Source organism: Lagenorhynchus albirostris, chromosome 9 (assembly GCF_949774975.1).
Source record: "Lagenorhynchus albirostris chromosome 9, mLagAlb1.1, whole genome shotgun sequence".
NCBI classification, from domain to species: Eukaryota; Metazoa; Chordata; class Mammalia; order Artiodactyla; family Delphinidae; genus Lagenorhynchus; species Lagenorhynchus albirostris.
This window is the reverse complement of record NC_083103.1, coordinates 5,229,843-5,254,731: the sequence shown is the minus strand read 5'-3', so window position 1 is coordinate 5,254,731 and position 24,889 is coordinate 5,229,843. Positions and strand designations below refer to the sequence as shown.

Below are 24,889 nucleotides of genomic sequence, written 5' to 3'. Positions count from 1 at the left end.
GGAAAAAAATGTAAGGGAAACCACTAAAAATAGAAATAAAATGTATAACTTTCAAACCAATACTGGGGAAGAAGGGAATAGCACAAAGAAAACTCAGTTAATTCAGTAGAAGTCCGGAAAATAGAGGAAAAAGAAATAAAGAGAAAGAATGCTAAATAGAAAACACAATATAATATGGCAGATATATGTTCCAATGGCAATACCAATAAATGTAAACAGGACAGACTCTCTTTTTATTTATTTATTTTGCGTTACGTGGGCTTCTCACTGTTGTGGCTTCTCCCGCTGTGGAGCACAGGCTCTGGATGCGCAGGCTCAGTGGCCATGGCTCACGGGCCCAGCCGCTCCGCGGCATGTGGGATCCTCCCGGACCGGGGCACCAACCCGCGTCCCCTGCATTGGCAGGCGGACTCTCAACCACTGCGCCACCAGGGAAGCCCCAGACTCTCTTCTTAAAAGACAGAGATTGATTGAGTTAAAATAAAACAAAATGAAATTTAATTAGATGTTGTTTTAAAAGCCATCCCTAAAACAAGAGAAAGATTGAAAATAAAAAGAAAAAAACCCCCAAACACTAATAAAAAGAAAGCTGGTGTAGCAATAGTAATATCAGAGATCATAGACCTCAAGGCAAAATGGTTAAAAGAGATGCAGAGAAATATTTTATATTAGAAAAAGGAACAACCATCAAGAAAACATTCTTTAAAATATAGGTGTTCAGGGACTTCCCTGGCAGTCCAGTGGTTAAAAATCTGTCTTCCAATGCAGGGGATGTGGGTTCAATCCCTGGTTGGGGAACTAAGATCCCACATGCCTTGGGGCAACTAAGCCCGCACTCTGCAACTACTGAGCCCGCGCACCACAGCTAGAGAGAAGCCCACGTGCTGCAATGAAAGATCCCGCATTCCACAACAAAGATCCCGCGTGCCGCAACTAAGACCCGAGCAGCCAAATAAATAAATAATATTTAATAAACGAAAATAAAGTATAGGTGTCCAAAATTGGCTCACGGAAATAAACAAACAGCCCTAAAAGAAATGGAAATGGTGATCAGATCACTCCTAAGCAGAGCCCCCAGTTTCAGACGGCCTTACGGTGGGTTCTAGTGACACTTCAGGAGATGATAACTTTTACCCTCAGAAAACTCCTGCAATGTATAGGAAAAGATGGGAAGGGGCACAGCTCATTTTAACAAAACTGGAAGAGATCCCCTGGAGAAAATCTGAGCTGGAGCTGGAGAGGTCAGCACGGGCCTTGAGTGCCAGGCCCGGGGACTTGGGCTTTGCCCTGAGGACACGAGGGAACCACGAAGGGTCTCAGGCAGGAGAGGGGCAAAATGGATCCGAAGTTTACAACAATCCTGCTCGTTCCATGGTGCAAAGAAGTGATTGCGGGGGCCGAGACTTGAGGCTGGGGGACCTCAAGGAGGCTTTGCAAAATTCCAGGTGAAAGCTGATGGGTCACTGCCATGGGGTGGGGCCTAAAGGCACAGGAACAGGGTGTGCTCAGAAGGCAGAGTTGGCAGGTTGCAGTGGATATGGGGACAGGGAGGCATCCTGGATGCCTCCCAACTTCTGGCCTGGAGGCTGGTAGGGGAGACAGACATGGACAGTGGCATAGGATGAGACAGGTGAGAGCCAGTGTCTGGGATGCCTTGGAAGAGGGCTTCCTGGAGGAGATGATACTGAGTGGAGCCTGGCAAGTGGGTGCTCTAGATGGGTGGGGACTGAGTGGGGGACTGAGGGTCAGGAGACCTCAGGCCGAGTTCTGGCAGCTGTGCCGTCTTGGGCAGGCAACTCAGCGTGGCTAATATACTCTGTCCTCTTCTGAAAATGGGGGCTCATCATTCCCATGCCCTGGGTTGTGGGAGGATTAAGAAGATAACACATGGTAAGTGCTTGGCACAGAGCCTGGCGCTGGACGAACTGGAGCTCCTGCCCCTCACTCTTAGTTTCCCACGGGCCCATGCCCAGCATCTCCCATCCACAGCATCACCCGGCTGCCTTCTCCCCATGGCCTTGTGTTCCCTTTTGACCCCGTTAGATAGGGATGAGGAGAGAATCCACCCTCTGGCTCCATCTTGCCCCCCTTCTGCCACCCCAAAGGGAGGGATCCATGGACTCGGGTCTAAGCTCCGGATTAGCTGTGTAATCCCCAGCTCTGTCTGGGCAATCTCTTTCCCTGCCCAGGAGAGGGGGCCTGGGGCTGGGAGTCAGGACTGCTGGGCCCTGGACCTGGTACTGCCCTACCCATCTGTGAGCCCTCAGACAAGGTGCCCAGGCTCTTGCCGCCTCTTTTGGAAACACCACTGACATCCTGCAATGACTGTCATATGTGTGCTGTGTCTGGGGCACTTTGGGAAGGAAGAAAGGCCTGGGTTTGATTCTAGCTCTACCACTCAGCAGCTTCATACCCATGGACAAGAGATGAAACCTCCATGGGCCTCAATTTTTTTCATGTAGAAAATGGAGTTAACACTATCCAGGGCTACTGTGGGGAATATATGAGAAAATAAGGGCATATTACTTTGTAAATGGTACATCTCTCGAGAGACAGGGAAGGATGATTACAGGACAAGAGAATAGAGGAGCTGGGGAGGGCAGACCAAAACGGACATGCTTATCATGGGACTCAGAGCCAAAGGGTTCCAGAGAACTGACAAACTGATTAACAAGAGTTAATCAGTCTTCCAAGACTTCAAGAGAAGGCAAAGAACAGAGGCCCTCCTCAGGTCATGGGAGCATTGCGGTGTGGGGAGGGAGTGGGCAGAAATGCCCTAAAGCCCCAAGAGGAAGAGGTCCTGTGGAGAGTGGGCATGATGTGGCCTGGGCCTGACGACCTGCACGATAGCGGCTGAGTCCTTAAATGCCAGGTTGCCGAGGCAGTAGGAGCCGCTCCAGGATTTTGTGCAGAAGCATCAGGTGCCAACCTCTCCTGACAGGGGCTGAGGAAGGAATGGCTGGGAGAGTGTAGCAGCACTACAGCAAGAGGATGTGCCACCCACTGACTATCTCCACCCTCTTGGCCTCACCCCAACCTAGGATTCTAGACACACCTCCTCTGGGGAGACCTCCGCCAACAACCCCCAGTCTGCCCCGGTTCCCTGTGGCTAATGAGCAATCCTTTTCTGAGCCCAGGGGTGCCCGTAGTGGGTGAGGAGAAAGTCATAGTCTGGGAGGGCTTGGACGGGGACAGAATAATTACAAGGCGGTCATGAGAGTCGGGCTGTCACCGATCTGATTTCTCCTCCTTCCCCTATACGCTTGTGCATACAACAAGAGCACGCGAAATGCGGAACTTGCAGAAAACACCAGAACCAGCAGAAGGTGACATGCGAGGTTTGTTTACTTGGGGATTGAAAGGCTGAGGGTCCACGGGCTAATGTGATGGAGCAGCGCAGGCGAGCAAGAGAGTAAATACCAATCCCGCGAAGGTAGAAAGGAGGTCCGAAAGCCCGTGGGACTGCATCTCCCAGCAGCCTCAGCGCCAGACAGGGCATTTCCGGCCTCTCCGCCCTCCTACGAGGAGGCGGGGCCAAGGGCGGGGCGGGAGCGGTGCAGGGAAGTTTGGGCGCGTCGCCGGCGCCAGGGCGCGTGACGTTCTTCCTGTGCGCCGCCTAGCGTCTAGGTCGCGCCGGTTCCTCAGCTTCAGAGCCGTGAAGGTGACAGCTGGAGCTGACCGGCTTGGCCCCCGCGATGCTGGCGGCACGGCGGCTGCTCGGCGGGTCGCTCCCCGCACGGGTGTCTGTGCGATTCAGCGGCGATACGGTGAGGCCTGACCTGGCTCGGGCCAGGGGTGCTCGCGGGCCGGCTCTCGCTACCGCGCCTATGCGCGCTCCATCCCTTGGGTCTGTAGTGCCTTCTGGAGAACATTCTCATCTCCCCAGCCCGGCAGGAAGGTTGCCGATTCGGCTTGGGTGTAGAAGGGGAACGGGTCCAAACGGGAGGCTGACTCACCCCGCCCCCAGCCCTCCGGCCCCTTGGCTTCTCTTATTTAACAGCCGCACGACTTAACGGAAAATTTTGCAGGTGGCAAAGCGTCCTTATCTCATTCCTTTCCCGCCACAGCTTTGTAGGGCGTGAAGGGGCCACTGACCCATTTTACAGATGCAGACAATAGCTTTGGAGAGGGCCGTGCGCCTCCTCATTCTTCGTTCAGCGCTCCGATCCCCATATTGGCTTTTAAGGGATTGGGTGTCTGGAAGCCAGGTCCCCTTAGCCCTCAGCTGAGGTGCTCCTCACTGGGTCACGTGGAATTCCAGACCCATCTCTCCTCAACAGTTTTATCCCGAGCGGGTCTCCCTCCGTCATCTTGTGTCCCAGCCGCAGTGAGGCATTTCTTTTCCTTCCGAAAGTGCATTTTGTCGCCAGCAGAGTTCAGTAACACAAGGCTTTGGCCTAACCAAGTTTGGGTCCAGCAGCACAGCCAGACAAGTAAATGGACATAGCATCACACTGGGCTCAGGGGTGTAGTATGTGCTGTGCGCAGTTCAGGTGTGGGCTTTGGCCACGGACACACCTGAGCTTAGATTCCATCTGCTCCTTTGGGCTGTGTGCCTTTCATAAGCTCAGTTTGCTCTGAGCCTCAGTTTCCTCTTCTGTACAATGGAGGAAATCGTTCCTGTCTCAAGGTTATGAGGATGAAATGGGGTCTTGGATATAGAAAACTTAGTTTCGTGCCTGCTAACAGGAAGTGCTTACTAAGTGGTGATGGCAGCTATGATGCTATGAAGGGTTCTGAGGCTTAGGCCCCTGCCCTCCTCCCAGCTCAGCTCCCTCTAATCAGGGGGACTCAAAACTCTGTACCTTCTGGCCTGACCCCTCATGACCCCAGAGCTCTGCTGGGCCTGCTGACCCTCTGTGTCCCCAGACAGCGCCCAAGAAAACCTCATTTGGCTCGCTGAAGGATGAAGACCGGATCTTCACCAACCTGTATGGCCGCCATGACTGGAGGTGAGATGGTGCCCTTAGGCTGGTGGTTCCCGAGGCAGGGCCTCCCCCTTACTGCCTTCCCCACTCTGTCCAGGCTGAAAGGTGCCCAGAGTCGAGGTGACTGGTACAAGACAAAGGAGATTCTGCTGAAGGGGCCTGACTGGATCCTGGGTGAGGTCAAGACGTCGGGCTTGCGGGGCCGTGGAGGTGCTGGCTTCCCAACTGGCCTTAAATGGAGCTTCATGAATAAGCCCTCAGATGGCAGGTGTGTGTAGGCAGGCAGAAATGGGGTTTCAGGAGAGACCTTGGGGGTGGCTGTGGCTTACCTGGGCCTTTGGGCTGTTTCCTTGGAAACTAAGAGTGAATGAAATGGGAAAACATAACCAGAGCTCAGGTAGGTGGGATCCAGTTCTCTCTGGTCTTCCTCAGGGGAGACTGGGGGGGAAGCAGAATCGACACAAAACTTTGACTCAGTCAGACTTAACTGGTCAATGCTTAGCTCTGCCTTTTAGTCATATATCTTTGGGCAGTCTCCTGGCCTTTCCGAACCTCAGGTTTCTGTTCTGTAAGTGGATATTATATCGTGCAGGGATGAAAGAGATAATGTTCGTACAGCTTTTGGCCTGCACTGTGGTTGGCGCCTAGAAAGCAAAGGCTGAATGTCAGCTATTTTGCCTCCTTTTGGCTCCAGAGATACGGTGGAGGTTCACGGAATGCTCTTTGTGACCAAAAGCAGATTGGGGCTCTTGGGAAAGCAAAGATTTTTCCTGTGGTCATACCCACCCAAATAGGGAATAGGCAGTGAGCTCCCTGTCATCGGTGGTGAGCAAGCAGAGCCCCTGGGAACATGTCAGGAGGACAAAGAGGGATTGGCTGTCAGAGGAGGCTTCCCTGGGTGGAGTGGGGTGGCATGTGGTTGAAGGCCCAACCCTGGTGGCCCTGTAGCCTGACTGACCTGCTGGCCCCCACAGGCCCAAGTATCTGGTGGTGAATGCAGATGAGGGGGAGCCGGGCACCTGCAAGGACCGGGAGATCATGCGCCACGATCCCCACAAGCTGGTGGAAGGCTGCCTAGTGGGGGGCCGGGCCATGGGTGCCCGTGCCGCCTACATCTACATCCGCGGGGAATTCTACAATGAGGCGTCCAATCTACAGGTGGGCAGAGGTGGGGCGTCAACAGAGGAGAAGGTGCTCAGTGTGCACTTACATGCCCCAATCCTAGGCAGAGTTGTTCTTAGGTTTTAGCTCCTGATCTGTCTGGGGTCGCACTAGGAGAGTGGTGATCTCTCCTGCATGCCTTGTGTCCCGAATGGGACGTGGCCCCCAGTGCCTCTGTCTCTTTCTGGATGTTCCAGAGCTTCTGCTTGGGCTCCATGACTCTTTCCAGGGCTCCATGGCTCCTGGGGCAGGGGTAGGCTGGAGAACTCCCATATGGGCATTTTCCCTGGAGGGTCAGGGGGTCATTTCAGTAATTCTCAGCTCAGTGATGCCTGTAGTAATCGGTCCAGGGCCAAAGCCTCACCTTTCTATTAGGCTGCTACACAACAGTGATGAAGGATGTGGGAGTAATAACCTGGCACATGGTAGCATTATGTGTAAGTGTTATTATTATTATTATTACATATTTAAAAATAAGCCTCCAGGGTCTTTTCTTCTACTCAGAAGCAGTACTTGTTCATTATGAAGATAGGAAACCACACACACACAAAAGGAAACTCTCCCACAGATCCACCACCTGGAGAAACTACTTGCTGAAATTTTCATTATTGTCCTAAAGTCTTTAAAAATACATATAGTTGGAGAATTTGTTAAATGTTATTACAGAAGTAGCACGTGCATCGTAAAAATCCCCACCCCCTCCCAGAGCGTCCTCTGCTTGTGTCCAAAGGGAGCTTTTGCTCTGGACTTTGGTGATGGGCTCACTGGGCCAGTGCCCCTCCCTCCCACACACAGTGTTCCTGGGCCCTTGGGGACCGTGTCCTCACACCCCTGTCCCACAGGTAGCCATCCGAGAGGCCTACGAGGCTGGTCTGATTGGCAAGAATGCCTGCGGCTCCGGCTACGATTTCGACGTGTTTGTGGTGCGTGGGGCTGGGGCCTACATTTGCGGGGAGGAGACAGCGCTCATCGAGTCCATCGAGGGCAAGCAGGGCAAGCCCCGCCTAAAGCCTCCCTTCCCTGCAGACGTGGGTAAGACCTGGCACCTGGCCCGATCCTGGGCCTTGTCCTGTGTCCTGTGGAGTCCGGGATCTGGTTTCAGGTCCCCACTGGTCATTCTTAGGGAATTTCTGAGTCCCTTCTGCACTGGGCGCCTGACACAGAGAGCAGGGTGGGAACAACATAGAGGCTCCACCAGTGCCACCTGCAGTCCCTCATCCTGCCTCAGCTCCCATGTCAGATACCCAAGTCCTCTCCAACCTTCCGGGAACTCGGGGCAGGATGGTGAAAAGGCAGCGTAGCTCCTGCTGGAATCTGGGGTCCGGTGGGGGACGAGAATAACAAAGGGGTGAAAGCAGGGCTCTCTGCCACCGGAGCAGGACCCTGGACATACCCCATCGCCAGGAATCCCGCCGCAACCTGTCCCCACCCACTGGAAGCCACCGATTTCTCATCCCATTTCCCCCACAGGAGTGTTCGGCTGCCCTACAACCGTGGCCAACGTGGAGACAGTGGCCGTGTCCCCTACCATCTGCCGCCGAGGGGGTGCGTGGTTTGCCAGCTTTGGCCGCGAACGCAACTCAGGCACCAAGCTGTTCAACATCTCTGGCCACGTCAACCACCCTTGCACCGTGGAGGAGGAGATGTCTGTACCGCTGAAGGAACTGATCGAAAAGCACGCCGGTGAGGCCTGGGGCCAGCCTGCAGGGTGGGAGAGCCTCAGGAGCTGGGGCTGGGGCTGGGGCTGGCAGAGGTCCTGGGCTCAGGGCTAGGCAGGTGTGCCAGCCCCAGCCCTGACCATCCATCCTTTTGGGGACTGACTGGGGCCCCAGGGGGTGTCTCGGGTGGCTGGGACAACCTCCTTGCTGTGATTCCTGGCGGCTCGTCCACCCCACTGATCCCCAAGTCCGTGTGTGAGACGGTGCTGATGGACTTCGACGCGCTGGTGCAGGCGCAGACGGGCCTGGGCACGGCTGCTGTGATCGTCATGGACCGCTCGGTAAGGGTTGGCCCATGCTCCCCACCCAGTCCCTGCCTTATGCCAGCCCGGTTAGTAACCCTTCCGGGGCCTCTCGGAGAACTCCTGCCAGCTCTTGGGTCCTGGTTCGTGTCACCTGAGATACAGTGAGGTGGGAGAGGTGGGGAGCAAGGCTTCTCTGGGGGACACGCCCGTGGAGCCTGGGCGGGGCGGGATGCCCACGGCAGGGGGAGGAGACAGCCAGAGTGCCGCTGGAATCAGGAGGGTGTGCCGCCGGGGGGCGCTGAGGCTCAGGCCTTGGGTGCCTCCTCACTGTCCCTTGTCTCCCCAGACGGATATCGTGAAAGCCATCGCCCGCCTCATCGAGTTCTACAAGCACGAGAGCTGTGGCCAGTGCACCCCATGCCGCGAGGGTAAGCGCGCTGGGTAGGCTGGGGCTTTCTCTGTGGCTCGCGCCAGGCCTGGGCCGGGCACTGGACCCTGAATAAACAGCTGCTGCTTCCCAGCCTGCTGTGGCTGCTCTGAGCCCCACCCTCCCTGTGGCCCGCACCCCTCGAGTTCCATCCCCCCGCACCCCGGCTTAGGGAGATCACCAGGCCCTCTCTTGCTGCCATGGCCCAGGTGTGGACTGGATGAACAAGGTGATGGCCCGCTTTGTGAAGGGGGACGCCCGGCCGGCTGAGATCGACTCCCTGTGGGAGATCAGCAAGCAGATAGAGGGCCACACCATTTGTGCCCTGGGCGACGGAGCTGCCTGGCCCGTGCAGGTACTCGCTGCCCTGCTGCGTGGTGCTGGGGGCGGTGCTGAGAGCCTGGGCGTTGGGGGATTTTCAGGCCCTGCTGCACCCAGCACCCTGACCCTCACCCCCAGGGCCTGATCCGACACTTCCGGCCGGAGCTCGAGGAGCGGATGCAGCGGTTCGCCCAGCAGCACCAGGCCAGGCAAGCCGCTTCCTGAGCCCGCCGCGCTGGGCCGGCATCCATCTGCCTGGACGGCTGGACAATAAAGCAAGTGCTGCCCACTCGGTGCGTCTTCTCTGTGGCCTTGCTCTTCACTCTGCCTCTGCGGCCCATTATTCCTGGAGGCTTGTTTCCCAGACGGAGGTGGAGGTTTGGGAGGGATAGGTCAGCTCAAGGTTTCGTTGTGAATTTACACTTGGCCTCCTGTGCGTCAGTCTGTCATAGACCATCCTGAGCATTGACCCCTCAGTACAAGAAGTGGGTGGGGAGGGGGAAACTGTGGCCTGGGGTGCAGACGTGGGCCTGGCCTCTGGAGGCCTCTGGAGGATGGGAGTGAAGGCCTCTGGAGGATGGGAGTGAAGGAGGACAGGGCCCAGTCTGCCCTGTGAGGCGATGGGCAGGGAAAGAACCGGCTGTCCGGTCTGGTTTGGAGGAGAGGTTTATTCTTGCTTCATGATTTGGCAGTGGGGTGAATTTGAAAGGGGGGAAGGAAGGAAGCAATTGACTAGGGGTGGACATGGTGGGTGAGGCAGCCCTAGGTCCTCGCAGCTCCATGGAGGCGGCCGCGGGTCAGTCTCGGGGACGGGTGGTGAGCAGGGCCAGGCCGGGTGCCCCCGCTACTCGCTGAGCTGGAGGCGCGCGCCGTCCAGTGGGTGCCACGGCTCCAGCTGGTGGTCAGTGCGGCCCAGCCATTCGCGCCAGTGCTGCTGGTGCTCCCCGCTGGCCTGGCTACTCAGCTGCACCCCGCCTGGGTTGGGGGACAGGTCAGGAGCCGTGTGGGAGTCCATTGGGCCCACCCCCCAGCTCCCCGACATTCCCACTCACCAGTGAAGTCGTCAGCTGTGCCCAGGTCATAATCCCACACAGACACCAGCAGTGTCTTCTGCGCCAGCTCCTCCCGTGGGCCTGTGCAGAAGAATTCCTGCAGGGAAGGGGGCAGAAAGGCAGGAGGGAGGCAGCCTTGGGTCCTTCACAGCCTCAGAAACAGACTCAGACAGGTGAATGGCTCAGGGTAGCTGGGGCCTGTGCTCTCGGAAGCAGGATGTTGACCCCCTCCTCCCGCCCCCAGCAGCCAGGACTGCCTCCCCCCAGCCCTGGCCTACCTCGTTGAACTCAGGGTTCAGGGTCTTCTTCTGAACACTGGTCTTATATTTCGATTTCTTCCCTTCATTCGGATGCAGGTAACTGATCGGGAAGAACGGGGTCAGCTTAGGTGTGGCCCTGGAGAGCTGAGCCCCGAGCGGCTCAGAGGAACCCTCACTGTCCACCTGTCCACCCCTTTTCACACTCACAGGCGGACGAAGGGGTCCGAGTAGCCGTTGGCATCCATGGGGGCGAGGTGGGCACAGCGCAGCACACCTACCAGCAGGCTGCCCCGCTGAGAGCTGTAGCACAGTGACAGCAGGACGCGCCCACGCTCCTCCCCAGCTACCTCAGCCTCCACCTCCTCGGGCAGGGGGTAGGCTTGGGGTCAGCTCCCGTGTGGCCCGTAGCCCACCACCCACCAGTGCTGGCCTGGACGCGAGAATGCAAACTGGCTGCAGAGAAGTCAGGGGCCAGTGGTTTGATTTCATGATTCAATTTACAAAAACAATCACTGGCTTAGTGCCCTGGAAGGAAACTTCCAGCTCAGCTCTATCCTCCAGGGCCTGAGAAGGGGACGCCAGGCCACGTGACTGGCCAGTTCGGGGCATCTTTGTCATGGAGGGGAAGGGAACTGATGTCCGTAAGGGCCACAAACATGCTAGGAGCTTCCTAGGTGGCCTGCCATTAGGTACCCATCACCACTCTCCCGCTGGGTAAGCCTGGTGCCACAGAAGCAGCTCCAAGAGGCTGTTCTCCACCCAAGGACATACAGATCTGTTCAGCTACAAAGCCCACCCTCCTCACACCCCGCAGCCCAAGCGGCCAGATTCTGAACATCCTTTGCCACACTCGGCCCCTGGTGCTTCCAAAGGACTTGGGAGGATGCCTTGGAGAGAATGTGCTTCTCCCACACTTAACGAGGGATTTGATTTGCCGAAAGCCCAGCCACCTTGCCAGCGTTCAGCTCTCAGTAACGGAGTGCTCCGTGAGCCAAGGGGCTGCTGTGCGGGGTCTGGGCCAGGAAGTGCTTGTGGCGGGTCCCTGCCCCACCCAGTAGGGCTCCGCAGCTTCGCCTTGACTGACAGTCGCAGCAACATGCGGCTCCACTAGGGGGCGGGGCAGCAGCACCTGGCCCTCTGGCCCGGAGGAGCTGCGGAGGGCCCTGCCTCAGCCTTGCAGGTGCCGGGGGCCTGCTGGGCTGCAGGGGTTCTGCCCGGGTCTTTGGTTTCCTATTGCAAATCCCCTACGGTCACCATCACTGCCTCCTGCCAAGGGCCTGTGTCTATGACTACCAGCCCCAGAAGTGTGGTACCCACACTGCCTCGGGCAGACCTAGCAGCCGTGCAGCCCCACCATATCCATTCTCTCCCGGACCTTGACCTGCCCTCCCAGCTCAGGCCAGGGACAAATCCCACTGGCTCCAGCCACTGGCTCCAGCCACTGGCTCTGCCTCAAGCTGGCCTGTGTCTCTGCCCCCTGAGGGCTTGTCCCAGTGCCCCACAGCTCCCGTGGGCTGCTCTGGCAGGGGAAGTCACCCTCTGCCCAGCCCCTGGGGCCTGGCTGTTCCCTGAGACTATGAGCGCTCACAGGGCCGGTGAGCGAGATGGCCTCAGTTTCTCCAAGCCTGCCTGGGCCTGGACCCCTGTCCAGCCCACATAAATCCCTGCCTGACACACTTCAGCCTGGGCCAGCCCAGACCTGCCCCCCCAGTCCTCGCTGGAATCCGCCGTCCCACCCACCTCCTCATACAGAGACATGCCACGTGCTGTGTCCAGGCTCTTGGGCCTCTTGGTCTGAAAGAGCAGAGAGCCCGGTCCCCTTGGCTGCACACTGCCCAGGTCTCCCTCCCTGCATGCCCCACCCTGTGCACCAGCCCACTCACCAGCCTCCACCTCTCCAGACACACATCGAAGCTCCTGGCTTGGCTGGGCACCAGCTTCCCCAGGGGCACCCGCAGCTCCCGCAGGGGAGGCGCCCGCCGCCGTTGCTGCAGCTGTGGGTCCTCCCAGACGCACAGCCTGGTGGCCACGCAGGTCAGACCTGCCCAGGCAAGCCCTCACCCCAACTTCGGCCCTGCCCCCTTGTGGCCCAGGCCCTATCCTCACCACAGGGTGTTGCACCGGGTGTCCTGGAGGGTGAAGCCATGAGTGCCTCCTCCCAGACAGGCCCCCTTGTGCTCCGAAACATGCATGTCCGCAGCTGGCTGGCCTGGGGGCTGAGCAGGGAGGGTCAGAGCCTTGTCGGGCCCCAGGGCCCCAGCCTGGTCCCCCTCCCTCATATAGCCTCTAGTTGCACATCCCAGCAACGGGGGGCTCCCTGTCTGAGGTCGAGGCCTTGGGGAAGAGGGGCATGGCAGGCCAGGTGGGTGTTCCAGGCTGGGTGTGCGGCCAAGGGACAGCAGTAGGGGCCTGTGTCTCACCCTCACCTTGCTGGCCCCAGGCAGCAGGTTGGCTTTGACATAGGTGTCCACGGAGCCCGAGGCCGGTGGCTTGAGGCCCTGGGAAGAGACAGTGGATGTGGGACAGGCCCGGGGCCCACACCTGGGACCCAGGGATGCCGCCCCATCCTCACCTTGGCCCGGTGAGCTGTGCAGTGCAGTGTGCTACTGTCTGTGTCAAAAAGAAGCGTGGGGCTTCCCTGGTGGCGCAGTGGTTGAGAGTCCACCTGCCGATGCAGGGGACACGGGTTTGTGCCCCGGTCCGGGAAGATCCCACATGCCACGGAGCGGCTGGGCCCGTGAGCCATGGCCGCTGAGCCTGCGCGTCCGGAGCCTGTGCTCCGCAACGGGAGAGGCCACAGCAGCGAGAGGCCTGCGTACTGCAAAAAAAAAAAAAAAAGAAGCAGCGTGAACTTGAGGGTGCCGAGGGTGGCTAAGGGCAGGTGGCCGGCAGGTCAGCTTCTACATCAACCTCTGCCCCGGCGCCATGCCTCCTGCCCTTCCCCTCCCCAGGTCGGAAGCCTGGGGATGCCCCAGACCCCATCCTGGCTGGACTGGGCCCAGAGGGTCCCCCTTGTGCCCCGCGCCCACTCACTGCTGTTGTCTGAGTCTCCCTCTGGCTCTGGGTCCGGCTGGGACTGGGATGCAGAGTGGATGGTGGGGGTCACTGGAGGGTGTAGGTCTCAGGTGTGCAGGGTGGGCTCAGCGAAGGGGTAGAAGTGCGGGAAGTAGTCGGAAATGAGGTGGATGGGCCGGATGGGGCCCAGGCTCACGTCAATAGCCACGTGTTCCTGCACGCTCACCGCCCCCGGCCCGCCGTGCCCGCCATGGGGGCCTGGACGTGGAGGCGGCACTCAGAGGAGCCCCTGAGCACCGGAGATGAGGGCACCGCATCAGGCCAACCAGACAGGGCGAGGAGGCATCACTGAGGGTGTTGGCGGGGGGCGGGGGGGTCCTGGGCAGCAGCTGGGACCTGAGGACAGAGTGCAAGGTCAAGGTCGGCAGGGTGGGGGCCTCCAGCCGGGAGGGGGACCCCGTGGGCTGGCAGGTAGGCCGGCTGGGCTACTTACCACTCTGAGAGCTCCTCCATCTGGTTTGGGTCGCTGCCGGTGCTGGGTGTGCGCCTGACGGAGGTGACCCAGAGAGCCAGAGTGTGGCCCTGGGGACGGGGGAAGGGGTGGGACTCAGAACGTTTCTCTGGGGCCCAGGAGACCAGCAGCTCCCTGCCCTCCACCCCAAGGGCCCCTTCCCTAGTGCTGGGGCCCAGCCTCCCTCCTTCTCCCCCAACCCCTCCCCAATTCACACACAGCTGGAGAGTTATTTTTACCGCCATCACGTGGCCCTGCTCCCAGGTGAGGCTGGAGGGCCAGAGGTGATACAAGGGGTATGAGGGGCAATGGGAGGGGAGTGTGGGGAGGAAGGGGTAGGTGAGACAGAGGGGTTGGGGGAGAGCGTGTGGGGAGGCGTGTGGGAAGGGGGAGGGGTGTGGAGGGCAGGCTGGGGGGAGGGGAGATGGGCGGGCGGGGAGGGCTCTGCAGAGACGGGGTGGGGGTGCCACCGCAACCTGGTGCCCTTGGAGCTCAAGCTTCTTAACACCTGAATCCGATCACTTCGGCACCTCTCTCCCCCTCTGCCAGCCTGGAATAAAATCCTAACCCATCACTGAGGCTGGTCCCCTTGGCCGCTCACTGGGGCCCCGAGTGCTGGGCCCCTCCCCCCATGTCCCCACGGCCCCTCTTGGTTTCCTAGAACACCCCAAGCTGTGTGCACATGCTGTTCCTTGTGCCCCGACTTTCCTTCCTTGCCCTTTGACCTGGCCTGCTCCCGCTTACCTATGGTCTCAAGGTCACTCTCTGCAGGGGAACGTGGCTGCCTTTACCTGCTCAACCTTCCCTGTCTTTCCCCAGGAGTCCTTTGGGGGCCACACCTTCGCTACTCTCACTCTAGGAGGTTCACCCTGCTCCCCAGGCCTGTGCCCCAGACCCTGCCAATCAATGAATTCCAAATCCAGCAGCCACGTGACAGCTTCAGGGAAGGGCATGTGACCCGAAGCAGGCCAATAAAGTACAATTCTGGGATAGACTGGCCCAGAAAGAGAAGCTGTTTTCTGTTGATGGGATGCTGGTACCGTGCCATCCTAGAGCTGTTGCCCTCTCCTCACCTCTCACCCCTGTGGAGTAGAGAATGCTCCTGAGAATGAGGCCAATACAGTGGAAAGTCCCTGAGCTCCTGGATCCAGCTATACCTGAAGCTTGTCTATCTCTGGAGTTTGTAATCACCATTCTTCCTTTGGCAAAGTCAGCTAGTGGGTGGGGTTTTCTATCACTTGTCCTGCCTAATACTGCCCAGTCCACCGTGTCAAGGTTAGACTGCCCACCCCTTCAACTCTCTCACAGAGATTTACATGATTGATACATAATTCCATTACATATCTGTGAGTAATTAATATACAATCACATGATTATCTGTGTGACCTGGTCTCAGATCTCCCACAGACTGAGCACCCCCAGAGGGCAGAGTAGCATCTGGCCGGTGCACAGATGGGACCCCAGCATAGCACCTGGTACATGGTGGGAGCTTGGCATGTTAGAGGTTTGCAGTAGCAAGCAAGGCTCCTTTCTGGATGCCTACTGCCCAGCACATGGTCAGCCAGGCACGGAAGATGGAACAGGAGCTCGTACAGGGTAGTGGCTAGGAGTTTGGTCTCTGGAGTCACAGAGGGCCTGGTTCAAATCCCAAACCGGGGTGACCTTGGGCAAGGTGTCTACCCTCCCTGAGCCTCAGTCTCACCAGCCAGGGACAGCGTTGGCCCCATCTCACAGGGTTGTGGTGAGAGTGAAATGAGAAAAAAGACTCCAGGCACCTGGCACACGGTGAGTGGGCACAGCAAGTAACAGTGTGATTATCCAGAGGCAGCCTAGCTAGGAGGCCAGCTGTCCCATGGGGTCTGCCCAAGGTCAGGGCTCCAGTGCAGAAGGTGCAGTCGCCACGGAATTGGCAAAGGCTCTTTATTCAGTCCTGGAGTGGAGCTGGCGTGGCAGGGCAAAGGCAGGGGCTGCTCAGGGCCAGGTCATCAGCCCCTGGGCAGCTCAGGGCTGGCCAGGCAGGGCTGGTAGACGCCAGGTGCCAGCAGCTGCAGGGTGAACTCAGTGATGACGGCCGTGAGCCCCCAGATCCGGTGTGGCCCGTGCAGGAAGACAGGCAGTGTGTAGCGGAAGTGGCCACCATGGCAGAAGTGGGTATAGCCCTGGTTCTGTTCCTGCAGCAGATGGGCCAGGGGCAGTGCAAACACTTCATCCACCTGTGGGCAGGAGGCAGCGAGAGGGTAGACAGAGCACTGGCCACTGCAGCCTCCGCCCATCCGGACGACCCAGACTCCACCCCTAGCATCTCCCCACTCACCTCATCGGGGTTGGGCCTGAGGCTCTGGGGATCCAGTGGGCCCACGCCGGCCAGCACTGGCACCACAGTGGTCTTTCGCTGAGGCAGGAGGAGGGCAGGCAGTCAGGGGAGGCACGCCCTCGACAGGGCTTTGGGGCTGGGGCAGGGAGCCTGAGAGGAAGACTCCAGGGGCCTTTAGCAGTGCAGGCCAGGTCCACCCGGCCCCTGCCCTTGGACTCGCCCCAGCCACGCTGACTGACTCAGGCCCCCCAAACACACTGGACCCATTCAGGCCTCTGCGCCTTCGCTTTTCCTTATTTTTACTACCCTAAAATCTCCCAGTGGTCATTCAGTCCCTGCCTACCCTGCAAAGCCCTCCCCAACCTTTGTCCACGGAGCAGAGCAGAGCTGATTCACCCTGGAGCCACCTCCACCCCAGGACCTGAGCCTCAGTATCCCTCGTGAAAGGGGATAAAATACCCCTGGCCCCTTCCTGACGGGCTGTGTGAGGGTGGAACACAACTGCCAGGCAGGTGTCCCCACCGTACTCCGTGACTGCCACAGTCCATGACCACCCTCCTTGTCCCTGGGGTCCCTGCTCCTAGCCCGGGGCAAGCAGAGGGGCTGAATGGGGCAAGGGCCGGTGGTGGTTTCAGGGCCTGGCGGGCTTACCTGGTCGTGCACGGGCCTCAGGACTCCCCACACGTGCTCCTCAGGCACAACCAGGCCCACCTCCTCGCGGGTCTCCCTCAGGGCCGTGTGCACCACGTCGCGGTCAGCGGGGTCACACTTGCCACCTGGGAAACTGAACAGGCACAGGGAGCCTGGTTCTCGGGCTGCTGGGGCCTTGGAGGGGTGGGGGTGGAGGCTGTGGCGGTGATCCACCTAAATAACGCCTCCGCCCCTAGTTTGCAGAGAGGGCTAGGCAAGCCACACGACCTCTCCAGGCCGTTTACTTCCCTGAACAACGGGAGTAAGGGAGAGAGGCCCTGGGGCTCAGACATGCAAACTCTGCTTATGGTGGCCCCAGAGGCGCTGACATTGACTCTAGGGTGTCCCCAGTTCCCGCCGGGGGCGGGGCCAGGGCGGGAAGCCAGGTAACCCCGCCCCGCGCGCTTCCTCGGCTCGGGGACACGAATCTCCCAGTAGTCGCTGGAAGGGGGCGGAGTCTTGCCTTTCTGGACGGGGACACAGATCTGAACGAGGTGTCGAGCGATCCGCGCGGCGCCCGGGCAGGACCACCTGCGGCGCCAGATTCGGGGCGGAGGGACGTGGGTTGCTGACTCCCGCCATAGCCCTCTGCCTGACGGGCTCTCAGACCCAGACCCATTCTACAGAGGCGGAAACCGAGGCTCGGAAAGGCTAAGTGCCTTGCCCACGACCCTGTGGTCTCCGGGTTCAGCGGCCTCTTCCTAGAAGAGAGAGGAGTTCCCGGCCGGTGTACCTGACGTCACCCTTGTGCCTCCCGGGCAGGCGGCTGGACCGCAGCGTGTAGAGCAGCGCCGGGACCCCACGCACCGAGCACAGCGGCACGAGAACCGCGGCCGCTGCAGGTCGCGCGCGGAGCCGGGCCGTGGCCCCCGCCAGCAACCGCCGGCAGCGCCGCTCGCCCTCCGCCGACAGGCAGTCGGGCAGCATGTCCGGCCCAGCGCGGCCGGGAAACCGAGGTCACCGGGCAGAGCGCACACCCCAGGGTGTCTCGGGAATCTGGGGGGCGGGCCGTGGGAGGAGTCTGCCCGCAGGGTGGGGCTCCGTAGCGGCAGCGGCCTTGCCCACGGGGCGGGGCCCGATTAAGGGGCGGGCCCAGGCCGGGAAGGGGCCTCTCCGCGAGTTGTGGGGCGTGGCCAAGGGGCGTCACCAGATAGCCTGGACTTCTGGTAGAGGGGCGGGCCTGGGGCGGGGCGGAGCTGGCGTGGATGGTCTGGAGAGTGTCCCCTTACGAATGCCTAGAGCAGCTGGCGTCGCGCCTGGCCCGGCGACCGGGCACGGCCGTGCTGACCGCGGGGTTCGCGAGTCGGGGTGTCTGGCTGTTAAGGCCCCGCCGGGACCCGCGTTTCTCCGCGCCCGCGGGGGTCCGGGACCTCAGAGGAAGTGCTCCAGGATGTTCGGGGTCGGCGTTTAGGGGGTCTACGGGGCGGGAGGAAATGGTGTGAGTGGGCCCCAGACCTCCCCTCACACCTTCAGCCTTCCCGTCCGCTTCCCTGCCCCTCCCACCCCAAGTTGCCCGCCACTTAGCCTTTGTGCTTGCTCTTCCCTCTGCCTGGAATTTCTCCCCCACCTTCTCCCTCTGTCCAAACCCTTCCCAGTCCTCCAAGGCCCAGCTCGGGAACCACCTCCTCCAGGAAGTCCCCCCGACGCCCCTGACCCTGCTCTCAGCACCTCGTCCCGGCACCGTTCTCTCTGCCTCCCCCTCTCTGTCCACACAGATGCCCAGGGAGCTTGCTGAGCATGCGGAAGCCCCTTCCTGGGGGCCCCGTGGCCCTGTCCACTACGCAGGCTCTGGTCCCACTGTGTCTGTGGGCCTGGGGCCTGACCTTTCTCCTGCTCTGTGGAGCCCTTCGGCAGGCAGGGGCGGAGGCTGCTGCGACTCCGGGTCCGGACGCTGAGCAGGGGCCGTGGAGATACAGGCCTGAAGGTGGGGCAAGCAGGAATGAGGCAGGGGGTCAAGATGGAGAACCCAGGCCAAGGGTCATGGTCAGAGTCAGACAGTGGGACCCCGGGACAAGCCAGTGGGTGTGACCCTGAAGGAAGGGTCGGAGGCCTTAGGAGATGCCTGAGGATAGGGATGGGGTGAGGGGGTGGGTTAGGGCAGCTGGGCGGAGCTGTCAGGGGCCATACGGTACCAGGAGTCCGGGTCACTCTCCCTAAAGCCCTTGGCAAAAGGGTTGCTGGTGAGTTTCAGCTGGGTGCTCTGCAGAGGAGAAAGGATAGTTATGGGCCAGCCCTGAGCTGGGGAAAGGCTGTGGGCCCCGGGCTCAGCCACCCTCTCCTCCCTGGACCACCCTGTCCCCAATCTGGAGGCCCCGGGACCTGGGCCCCTCAGCCCAGGAGCCACAGAGCCAGTGGGCATGAAGGCAGGGGAAGGACTGTGGGTAGATGCCCACTGAGTCCGGGAAGGAGAGAAGGGCAGGGGTCTGTGTGCGTGTGGGGCCTAAGAGCCTGGCGCCTCAGTTTCCCCCCTGTGAGGTGGGCTGGCAGCTGCCTCACGAGCTGTGGCCTGACCCACCCGGTGGTTCTGATATGCCGTCACGGCCGTGAACTGGGTCTCCGTGAAGATGAAGGACTCGAAGTTCTCCTGCGTGTAGCGCTCACTGTCTTTGCGTGGGTCCACGAAGACCACGTGGAAGCGCAGCTGGTAGCGGTGCACAGGGCTGAGAATGATCTGCAGGGGGTGCGGAAGGGGTGGGGCAGCCGCAAACCCTCTCTGGGGCCGAAGCCCTTCTTCCAGGGCCCCCTGCCCCCATCTGATAGTGGCGGTGCCAGGTCTGAACTTGAGAGTCTGCAGTTCTGTATCAAAGGCCCCTTTGTTGGAGGTTCCAGGCTGCTTGGTGTCTCTCACTCCCACGCCCCAGCTGTCTCAGAGCTATCCGGGATCTGACCACCTTTCCCACCCCACTGGCTCCACCCCGCCGGGCCACCGTCATCTTTCTCCTGGATTTCCGCAGCTGCTTCCTGGCTGCACTCCCTTCACACAGCAGCCCCAGTGAGTCAGCTCAGAGCCCTCGTGAGCTACACAGAGTAAAGACCAGAATCCTCTCCACAGCCAACTGGCCCTGCAGAGCAGTGCTGGATGCCCCTAGGATCCCTTCCCCTCCCACTGCCCCTCTGAGCTCTACCCCAGCCAAACGGGAGTCTCCTCACAGCTTCCTCAACTCCCCAGCATTCTCCAGCCTCAGGGCCTTTGCACTTGCTGTTCCGTCTGCCTGCAACGGCTTCCCCTTCTGTACGCACAGGCTCCCTCCTCCACTTCCATCAGACCCCTCTTCAAATAGCACCTCAGCTGCTTCCTGAGCCCCCTGAACTCAACGGCCCCCTCCGTCTCAGCCCTGCTCCCTGTTTCCTTTCTCTCCCGGCATTTATCACCCTTCTGCCGTCTGGATTCCTTTCTCTCCTGGCATTTATCACCCTTCTGCCGTCTGGATTCTTTGCTTACCATCTGCTTGGCACCCCAGGAGGTGAGCCCCCGTGAGGGCAGGGATCTTTGTCTGTTTGACACAGTGTCAGTGGTGCCGGGTTCCTGCACCTACGTGGGCCTGGCCCACCCGCCTGGCAGTCTCTGCTGTCCGACCCCCGGCCAGGTGAACTCGGACACCAAAGGCCCAGCCAGCCCTGGCTCGGGCTTCATCACAATCAGGCCCCAGCGTCACCTGCCCTGGCCCAACCCCTCCCCACTGTGGCCCGGGCCTCACGTGGCCGTTGTCGTCCAGCAGGTTGTTGGTCAGCATGAGCTTGTCGAAGGACACAATCTGGCGCATGCACTGTGCGCCCTTGGCCGGCGAGTCGGGGTGGAAGTGCACGCGGCCAGGCGTGGTTGGGTCCGCCTTGCCCTCCACCAGCCAGGCTGAGCTATGGAAGGCATACCTGGGGACAGAGCGAGGTGGCGAGGGCGCCCCGACTGCAGCTCACGGCACCTCATCTGCTGCCCCCACCCGGAGCCAAGACTGACAGGGCATCTCTCCTACTGCCCATGCACTGGCCCCGTCGGCACATGAAGAACCGGAGGCTCCAGAGCGCCGTCTGGCCTGGGTTCACCTGCTGCATCTGCTGCCCTGGGCTAGCCCACCCTACCTGCCCAGGTGCGCCCACTGCTGCCCAGGATGGGCCCCCCCCGACACTGCTCCGACTGGCCCCTGCCTCCCTCAGGGTGCTGGTGGGGGTCTACTTTCCCGACCAAGTGCCTGAGGTCTGAGCTGTGACCCCCAGCCAGGCCCGGACCTGTATCTCTTGTCATCCAAAGGCATGAAGTCCATGAGCAGGGCGTAGTCAGCCAGTGTGTCCATGCCCAGGATCTTCACCTGGAAGGTGGGGAACATCCTCCTGCAGGAGGGGGTGCTCAGCAGCTCGACTGTGGTTCCGGCCTGCCCCCCACTCCCGCCACCGCCCCACCCCCACCCCGCCACTGCTCATACCTGCCCACCTTGGTGACAATCATCTCTGTGCCCAGCTGGTTGAATTCCTCCCACAGAGCCTTCATCTCCAGCTGAACCGTCACATCAGACACACGTGGGTTCTTGGGGCCCTGCTCTGTGGGCTCAGCCATGGCTTGGGCCCCTGTGGAGCTGGTGGAAGGGCCTGATGGTAACAGGGAGTCCAGCTGGGACTTCCAGCTGGAGCTCGTCATGGGCAAAGGGTAGGTCTCCAAGGGGGCAAATACCCCGAGGCCGGCAGAGAGGAAGGTTGGAGAGGGAGGACGGAGTGTGGGCCCCTGTTCACCTCACCCACCCCCACTCCACCCAGCCAGCCTTCATCTTTCAGGCTGCACCTAGATGCCTCTTCTTCCAGGAAGCTCCCCCTGACTGCCAGGCCTGTTTTCCCACAGGATCCCCAACTCGGCATCACTTCATGAGGTAAATGCTCACTTAAAGCTCCTGGAGACCAGAGACAGGACCTTTCAGGCTCCCCAGGGAATCTTTGAGCCATCAAGAGGCCTAGTGGCCTTGAGCAAATTGTTTCACCTCCCGGAGCCTCAGTTTCCACATCTGTCACAAACGGTTCTTAATATCTGCCTTATAGGGCTGATGTGAGGATTTGTGAGGACACACACGAGCCTGGCACACAGTAGGCCCTTCATAAAGGACATCTGTTATGGATGCCGTGACACGTGGGGTCATGGGGGTGGGGGGTCTTTCTCAGCTCTGGGGAGACCTGGCTGCCTCGTGCTGCTTAAGGAATACTGAGCTGAAGGAGATCCCCGAATTACCACGAACAACTCTTACCCATCTCTGACCCCCCAAACTGGCCCAAATCCTGCCTCCAGGAGCTGGTTCTAACATCTTCTGCTCTGGCCTCCTCACGTTTTTCTAAGGAGCCCACCTTTTGATCTGCAGCCCTGGCACAAGTCTTGGCCAAAAACTTTGCCACAGCTCCACCCTTCTGATTAAAAAAAAACAACCTAACTATCGATACAACGAGATACTGCTTTACACCCACAGGGATGGCTATTACCAAAATCCAAAACAATCACAAAAACGAGAAATGAAACATTACAAGTGTTGGCGGGGATGTGGAGAAATTGGAACTCTTGTGCATTGCTGGTGGAATCTCAAATGGTGTAAACTCTGTGGAAAACTGCTGACAGTCCTTCAAAATATTAAAGATAGAATTACCATATGATCCGGCAGTTTCACTCCTAGGTATAAACCCAAAAGAATCCAGAGCAGGGACCCGAACAGATATGTGTACATCGGTGTTCATAGCAGCATTGTTCACAACAGCTAAAATGTGGAAGAAACCCTGGTGTCCATCGATGGATGAGTGGATAAGCAGAATGTGTCTATACAGACAATGGAATATTATTCAGCCTTTAAAAGGAAGGAAATCGTGCCACAGGCTACAACGTGGATGAGCCTTGAGGATGTTATGCTAAGTGAAACAAGTCAGCCTCAAAAATACTGTGTGATTCCACTCATGAGAGGTGCCTAAAGGAGTCAAATTCATAGACAGAAAGTAGGAACGTGGTTGCTAGGGACAGGGGGAGGGGAAGGGGAGTTAATGTTTAATGGGGACAGAGTTTCAGTTTTGCAAGATGCAAAAAGTTCTGGAGATGGATGGCGGTGACGGTTGCACAACAGTATGAATGTACTTAATGCCACTGAACGCTTAAAGATGGTTAAAATCATAGTTTTTATGTTTTGTATATTTTAACACAATTACAATTTTAAAGCTAGGAAAAATATCCTGAGAAACAGTTTCTAGCAGCCCCGTAAGGGGCTGAGGACCTGGTAAAACCATGAGATCCTCCGGGCAGAGGTAGAATTTTGGTGTTGGATGGATGGATGCAGAGACGGATAGATAGATGGGTAGACGGAGGTTCCCGGGATGGTATAGCGTGTGATGTGCTGGCCAGAGTCAGTGCACAGTAGGTGCCTGGTGAGAGTGTGGGGCTCCGGGCCCACGGCCCCATCCTTAGCAGCCCTGAGGGCCACGTGTGAGAAGTGGTACCTCACTAAAGCCCCTGGGAGTTCTGTAGTCTGGAGGTGGGTGGGTCTCACTGGGGCATGAGGGGCATGAAGGGTGGATGGGCTGATGCCCCCACCATCTAGACCAGGCCATTACGTGGGCAACTGCCCATCACCCAGCTGTCCTGCTGGAGCACGTACATCATCCCGGTAACCGATGCCAGCCCCCAGGGTCCATGGTGATGCGTCCCAAGTCGGGGAGGCTCATGGCTTTGCTGGTCCTGGGGCCTTCACAGGCTGGTTACTGGCTTCCAAGTCTTCTACAAGCCTACACCCTGCCCATCCCAGTCAATGTGCCGCCCCTGGGCACCCTCAATAACCCTGGGCAGGGCCCTGTCCTCTGCCCAGCTCCTCTAAAAGCCAGCACCTCTTGGGGTCAGGAGTTGACAGTTTCCCACCGGCATGAAGTCAGGTTTGGAGGGGAAGTTAGAGGTTCCTTGTCCAGCCCCCACCAAACCTTGATACTCACGGGGTGAGGCCCAGAGAGGGGTAGAGCCAGGCCCACGCTCACCAACGTCTGATAAGGCTTTCACCTCCCAGAAATGGCTGTGTCTCCCTGCCTGTCAGCACCCCTATATTTGCACTTGGGTGGCTGTGAGCCCATCGACCCCGCCCTGGGGGATCTGAGGCCTCAGCCTGGGGTGCCCCTGCCCCATGCTCTTGCCCAGGCCCTGGGTCCAGTGGTGTTTCCTTGGTCCCCACGCCCATTCCCTGCCCCCCACCCCACTCACCCCCGAGCCTGAGCCCACCCATGGGGCTCCCTTGGCCGCCTGCCCCTTACCTGCCATGGGGACAGCCCGGACTTCCGGCTCCTGCGTGTCCCGCCTCTGGTCAGTGCCTCCCGGTCTCCTGGTCCATTCGGCAGCACGGCTCAGCTCTCGGGCCCTCACTCAGTCCCCAGTCTCCTGGCAGGACTGGCCTTCCCTCCTCGATCGCCCAGGTCTTGGTTCTCCACCCAAGCCAGGCACCTGGTCTCTGTAGGCAGGACCCTGGCTCTGGGGTGTGCAGAGCCCCTTCTCCAAGCCACCCTCGCACTGGACTGTGCAAGGCCCCCGGCTGGGCTGGTGCAGCTCCAGGCGCGATGCCGTGGGGGAGGAGGGCAGGTGGGAAGGCTCTGACGTGGCAAAGCCTCCTCTCCCTCTCCCGGTCCCCCCTCCCGGCTTCCTCCCTTCCCCAGCTAGGACCCCCCCAGCCATTCCTGATCAATGGGCCCAGACACAGGGTAAGGGCCCATCTCGAGGACAGGCTGGGTGATCTGCAGGGGCCCACGCCTGGTTGACTGGAGGGGCCGGGGCTGACAGGGCCTCGGGGAGGTCAGGGGGCTGCGGTGGTGGCAGGAGCATGGAGGGGTGAATGGCAGAGGAGAAGCTCTCTCCCCAGGACCCAGACACCTGACCTGGGGCTGCTGGTGTGGAATCACCAGGGAGCTTGAGCAGGAAAGGCAAGGGGGCAGCAGCCGGAAGTACCAGCAGAGGCAGAGCCCCAGGACTGGATGGCAGGAAGCCAGGTCCTCCTGACCGCTCGGCCCGATGAGCTATGCAACGCTGGCAGGACCATGACATCTCCGTGCCTCAGTTTCCCCAACTGAACTAAGTGCATAATCACCTCTGCCTGGGATGGGCTGACCCAGCCTGGGGGGCAGTAAGCTGTCCCCATCCTGGTTGACGGTGCCTACACAGTCCCCACAGGGGGGGACGCTGGCCCAGGTCAGAGGCCTCTGGGGCGTGTCCTGACCAGACACCTTCCCCAGGCGGCCCCTGCCTGTCTGCGGCTGGGCATT

The 24,889-nt window shown here is 59.7% G+C and overlaps 4 protein-coding genes across 7 annotated transcripts; 1 reads left to right on the top strand and 3 right to left on the bottom strand.

Annotated features, from left to right (window-relative positions):
- Positions 1–3,616: 3,616 nt before the first annotated feature.
- On the top strand, positions 3,617–9,092 carry NDUFV1 (NADH:ubiquinone oxidoreductase core subunit V1). Its single transcript, XM_060158387.1, has 10 exons — positions 3,617–3,767; positions 4,870–4,952; positions 5,026–5,196; positions 5,903–6,086; positions 6,932–7,121; positions 7,560–7,772; positions 7,922–8,088; positions 8,399–8,480; positions 8,689–8,834; positions 8,939–9,092. Exons 1-10 carry the CDS (start codon positions 3,696–3,698, stop codon positions 9,023–9,025), a joined length of 1,395 nt encoding a protein of 464 aa, XP_060014370.1. The 5' UTR covers positions 3,617–3,695; the 3' UTR covers positions 9,026–9,092.
- A 361-nt stretch (positions 9,093–9,453) lies between these two features.
- Positions 9,454–15,547, bottom strand: LOC132525564 (double C2-like domain-containing protein gamma). Of its 4 annotated transcripts, none has more exons than XM_060158389.1 (11): positions 15,414–15,547; positions 13,621–13,709; positions 13,146–13,523; positions 12,685–12,930; positions 12,539–12,610; positions 12,219–12,328; positions 11,996–12,131; positions 10,320–10,471; positions 10,131–10,212; positions 9,853–9,949; positions 9,454–9,775 (listed from the first exon to the last, which is right to left on the bottom strand). In XM_060158389.1, exons 4-11 carry the CDS (start codon positions 12,856–12,858, stop codon positions 9,645–9,647), a joined length of 954 nt encoding a protein of 317 aa, XP_060014372.1. In that variant the 5' UTR covers positions 12,859–12,930; positions 13,146–13,523; positions 13,621–13,709; positions 15,414–15,547; the 3' UTR covers positions 9,454–9,644. The 4 variants fall into 4 exon arrangements, with proteins under 4 accessions (XP_060014372.1, XP_060014371.1, XP_060014374.1 ...); XM_060158388.1 differs by having other exon boundaries at positions 15,341–15,460; XM_060158391.1 differs by lacking the exon at positions 15,414–15,547 and adding an exon at positions 15,111–15,389 and having other exon boundaries at positions 9,454–9,764.
- NUDT8 (nudix hydrolase 8) lies at positions 15,545–17,618 on the bottom strand. Its single transcript, XM_060158393.1, has 4 exons — positions 17,376–17,618; positions 16,604–16,736; positions 15,953–16,030; positions 15,545–15,851 (listed from the first exon to the last, which is right to left on the bottom strand). The coding sequence occupies exons 1-4, from the start codon at positions 17,567–17,569 to the stop codon at positions 15,624–15,626; spliced, it is 633 nt and encodes a 210-aa protein (XP_060014376.1). The 5' UTR covers positions 17,570–17,618; the 3' UTR covers positions 15,545–15,623.
- Positions 17,619–17,759: 141 nt separating this feature from the next.
- Positions 17,760–23,255, bottom strand: TBX10 (T-box transcription factor 10). The gene is made up of 8 exons (XM_060159792.1): positions 23,226–23,255; positions 21,061–21,356; positions 20,867–20,968; positions 20,341–20,512; positions 19,158–19,313; positions 18,775–18,842; positions 18,466–18,560; positions 17,760–18,058 (listed from the first exon to the last, which is right to left on the bottom strand). The coding sequence occupies exons 1-8, from the start codon at positions 23,253–23,255 to the stop codon at positions 17,868–17,870; spliced, it is 1,110 nt and encodes a 369-aa protein (XP_060015775.1). The 3' UTR covers positions 17,760–17,867.
- Between the last annotated feature and the right edge of the window lie 1,634 nt (positions 23,256–24,889).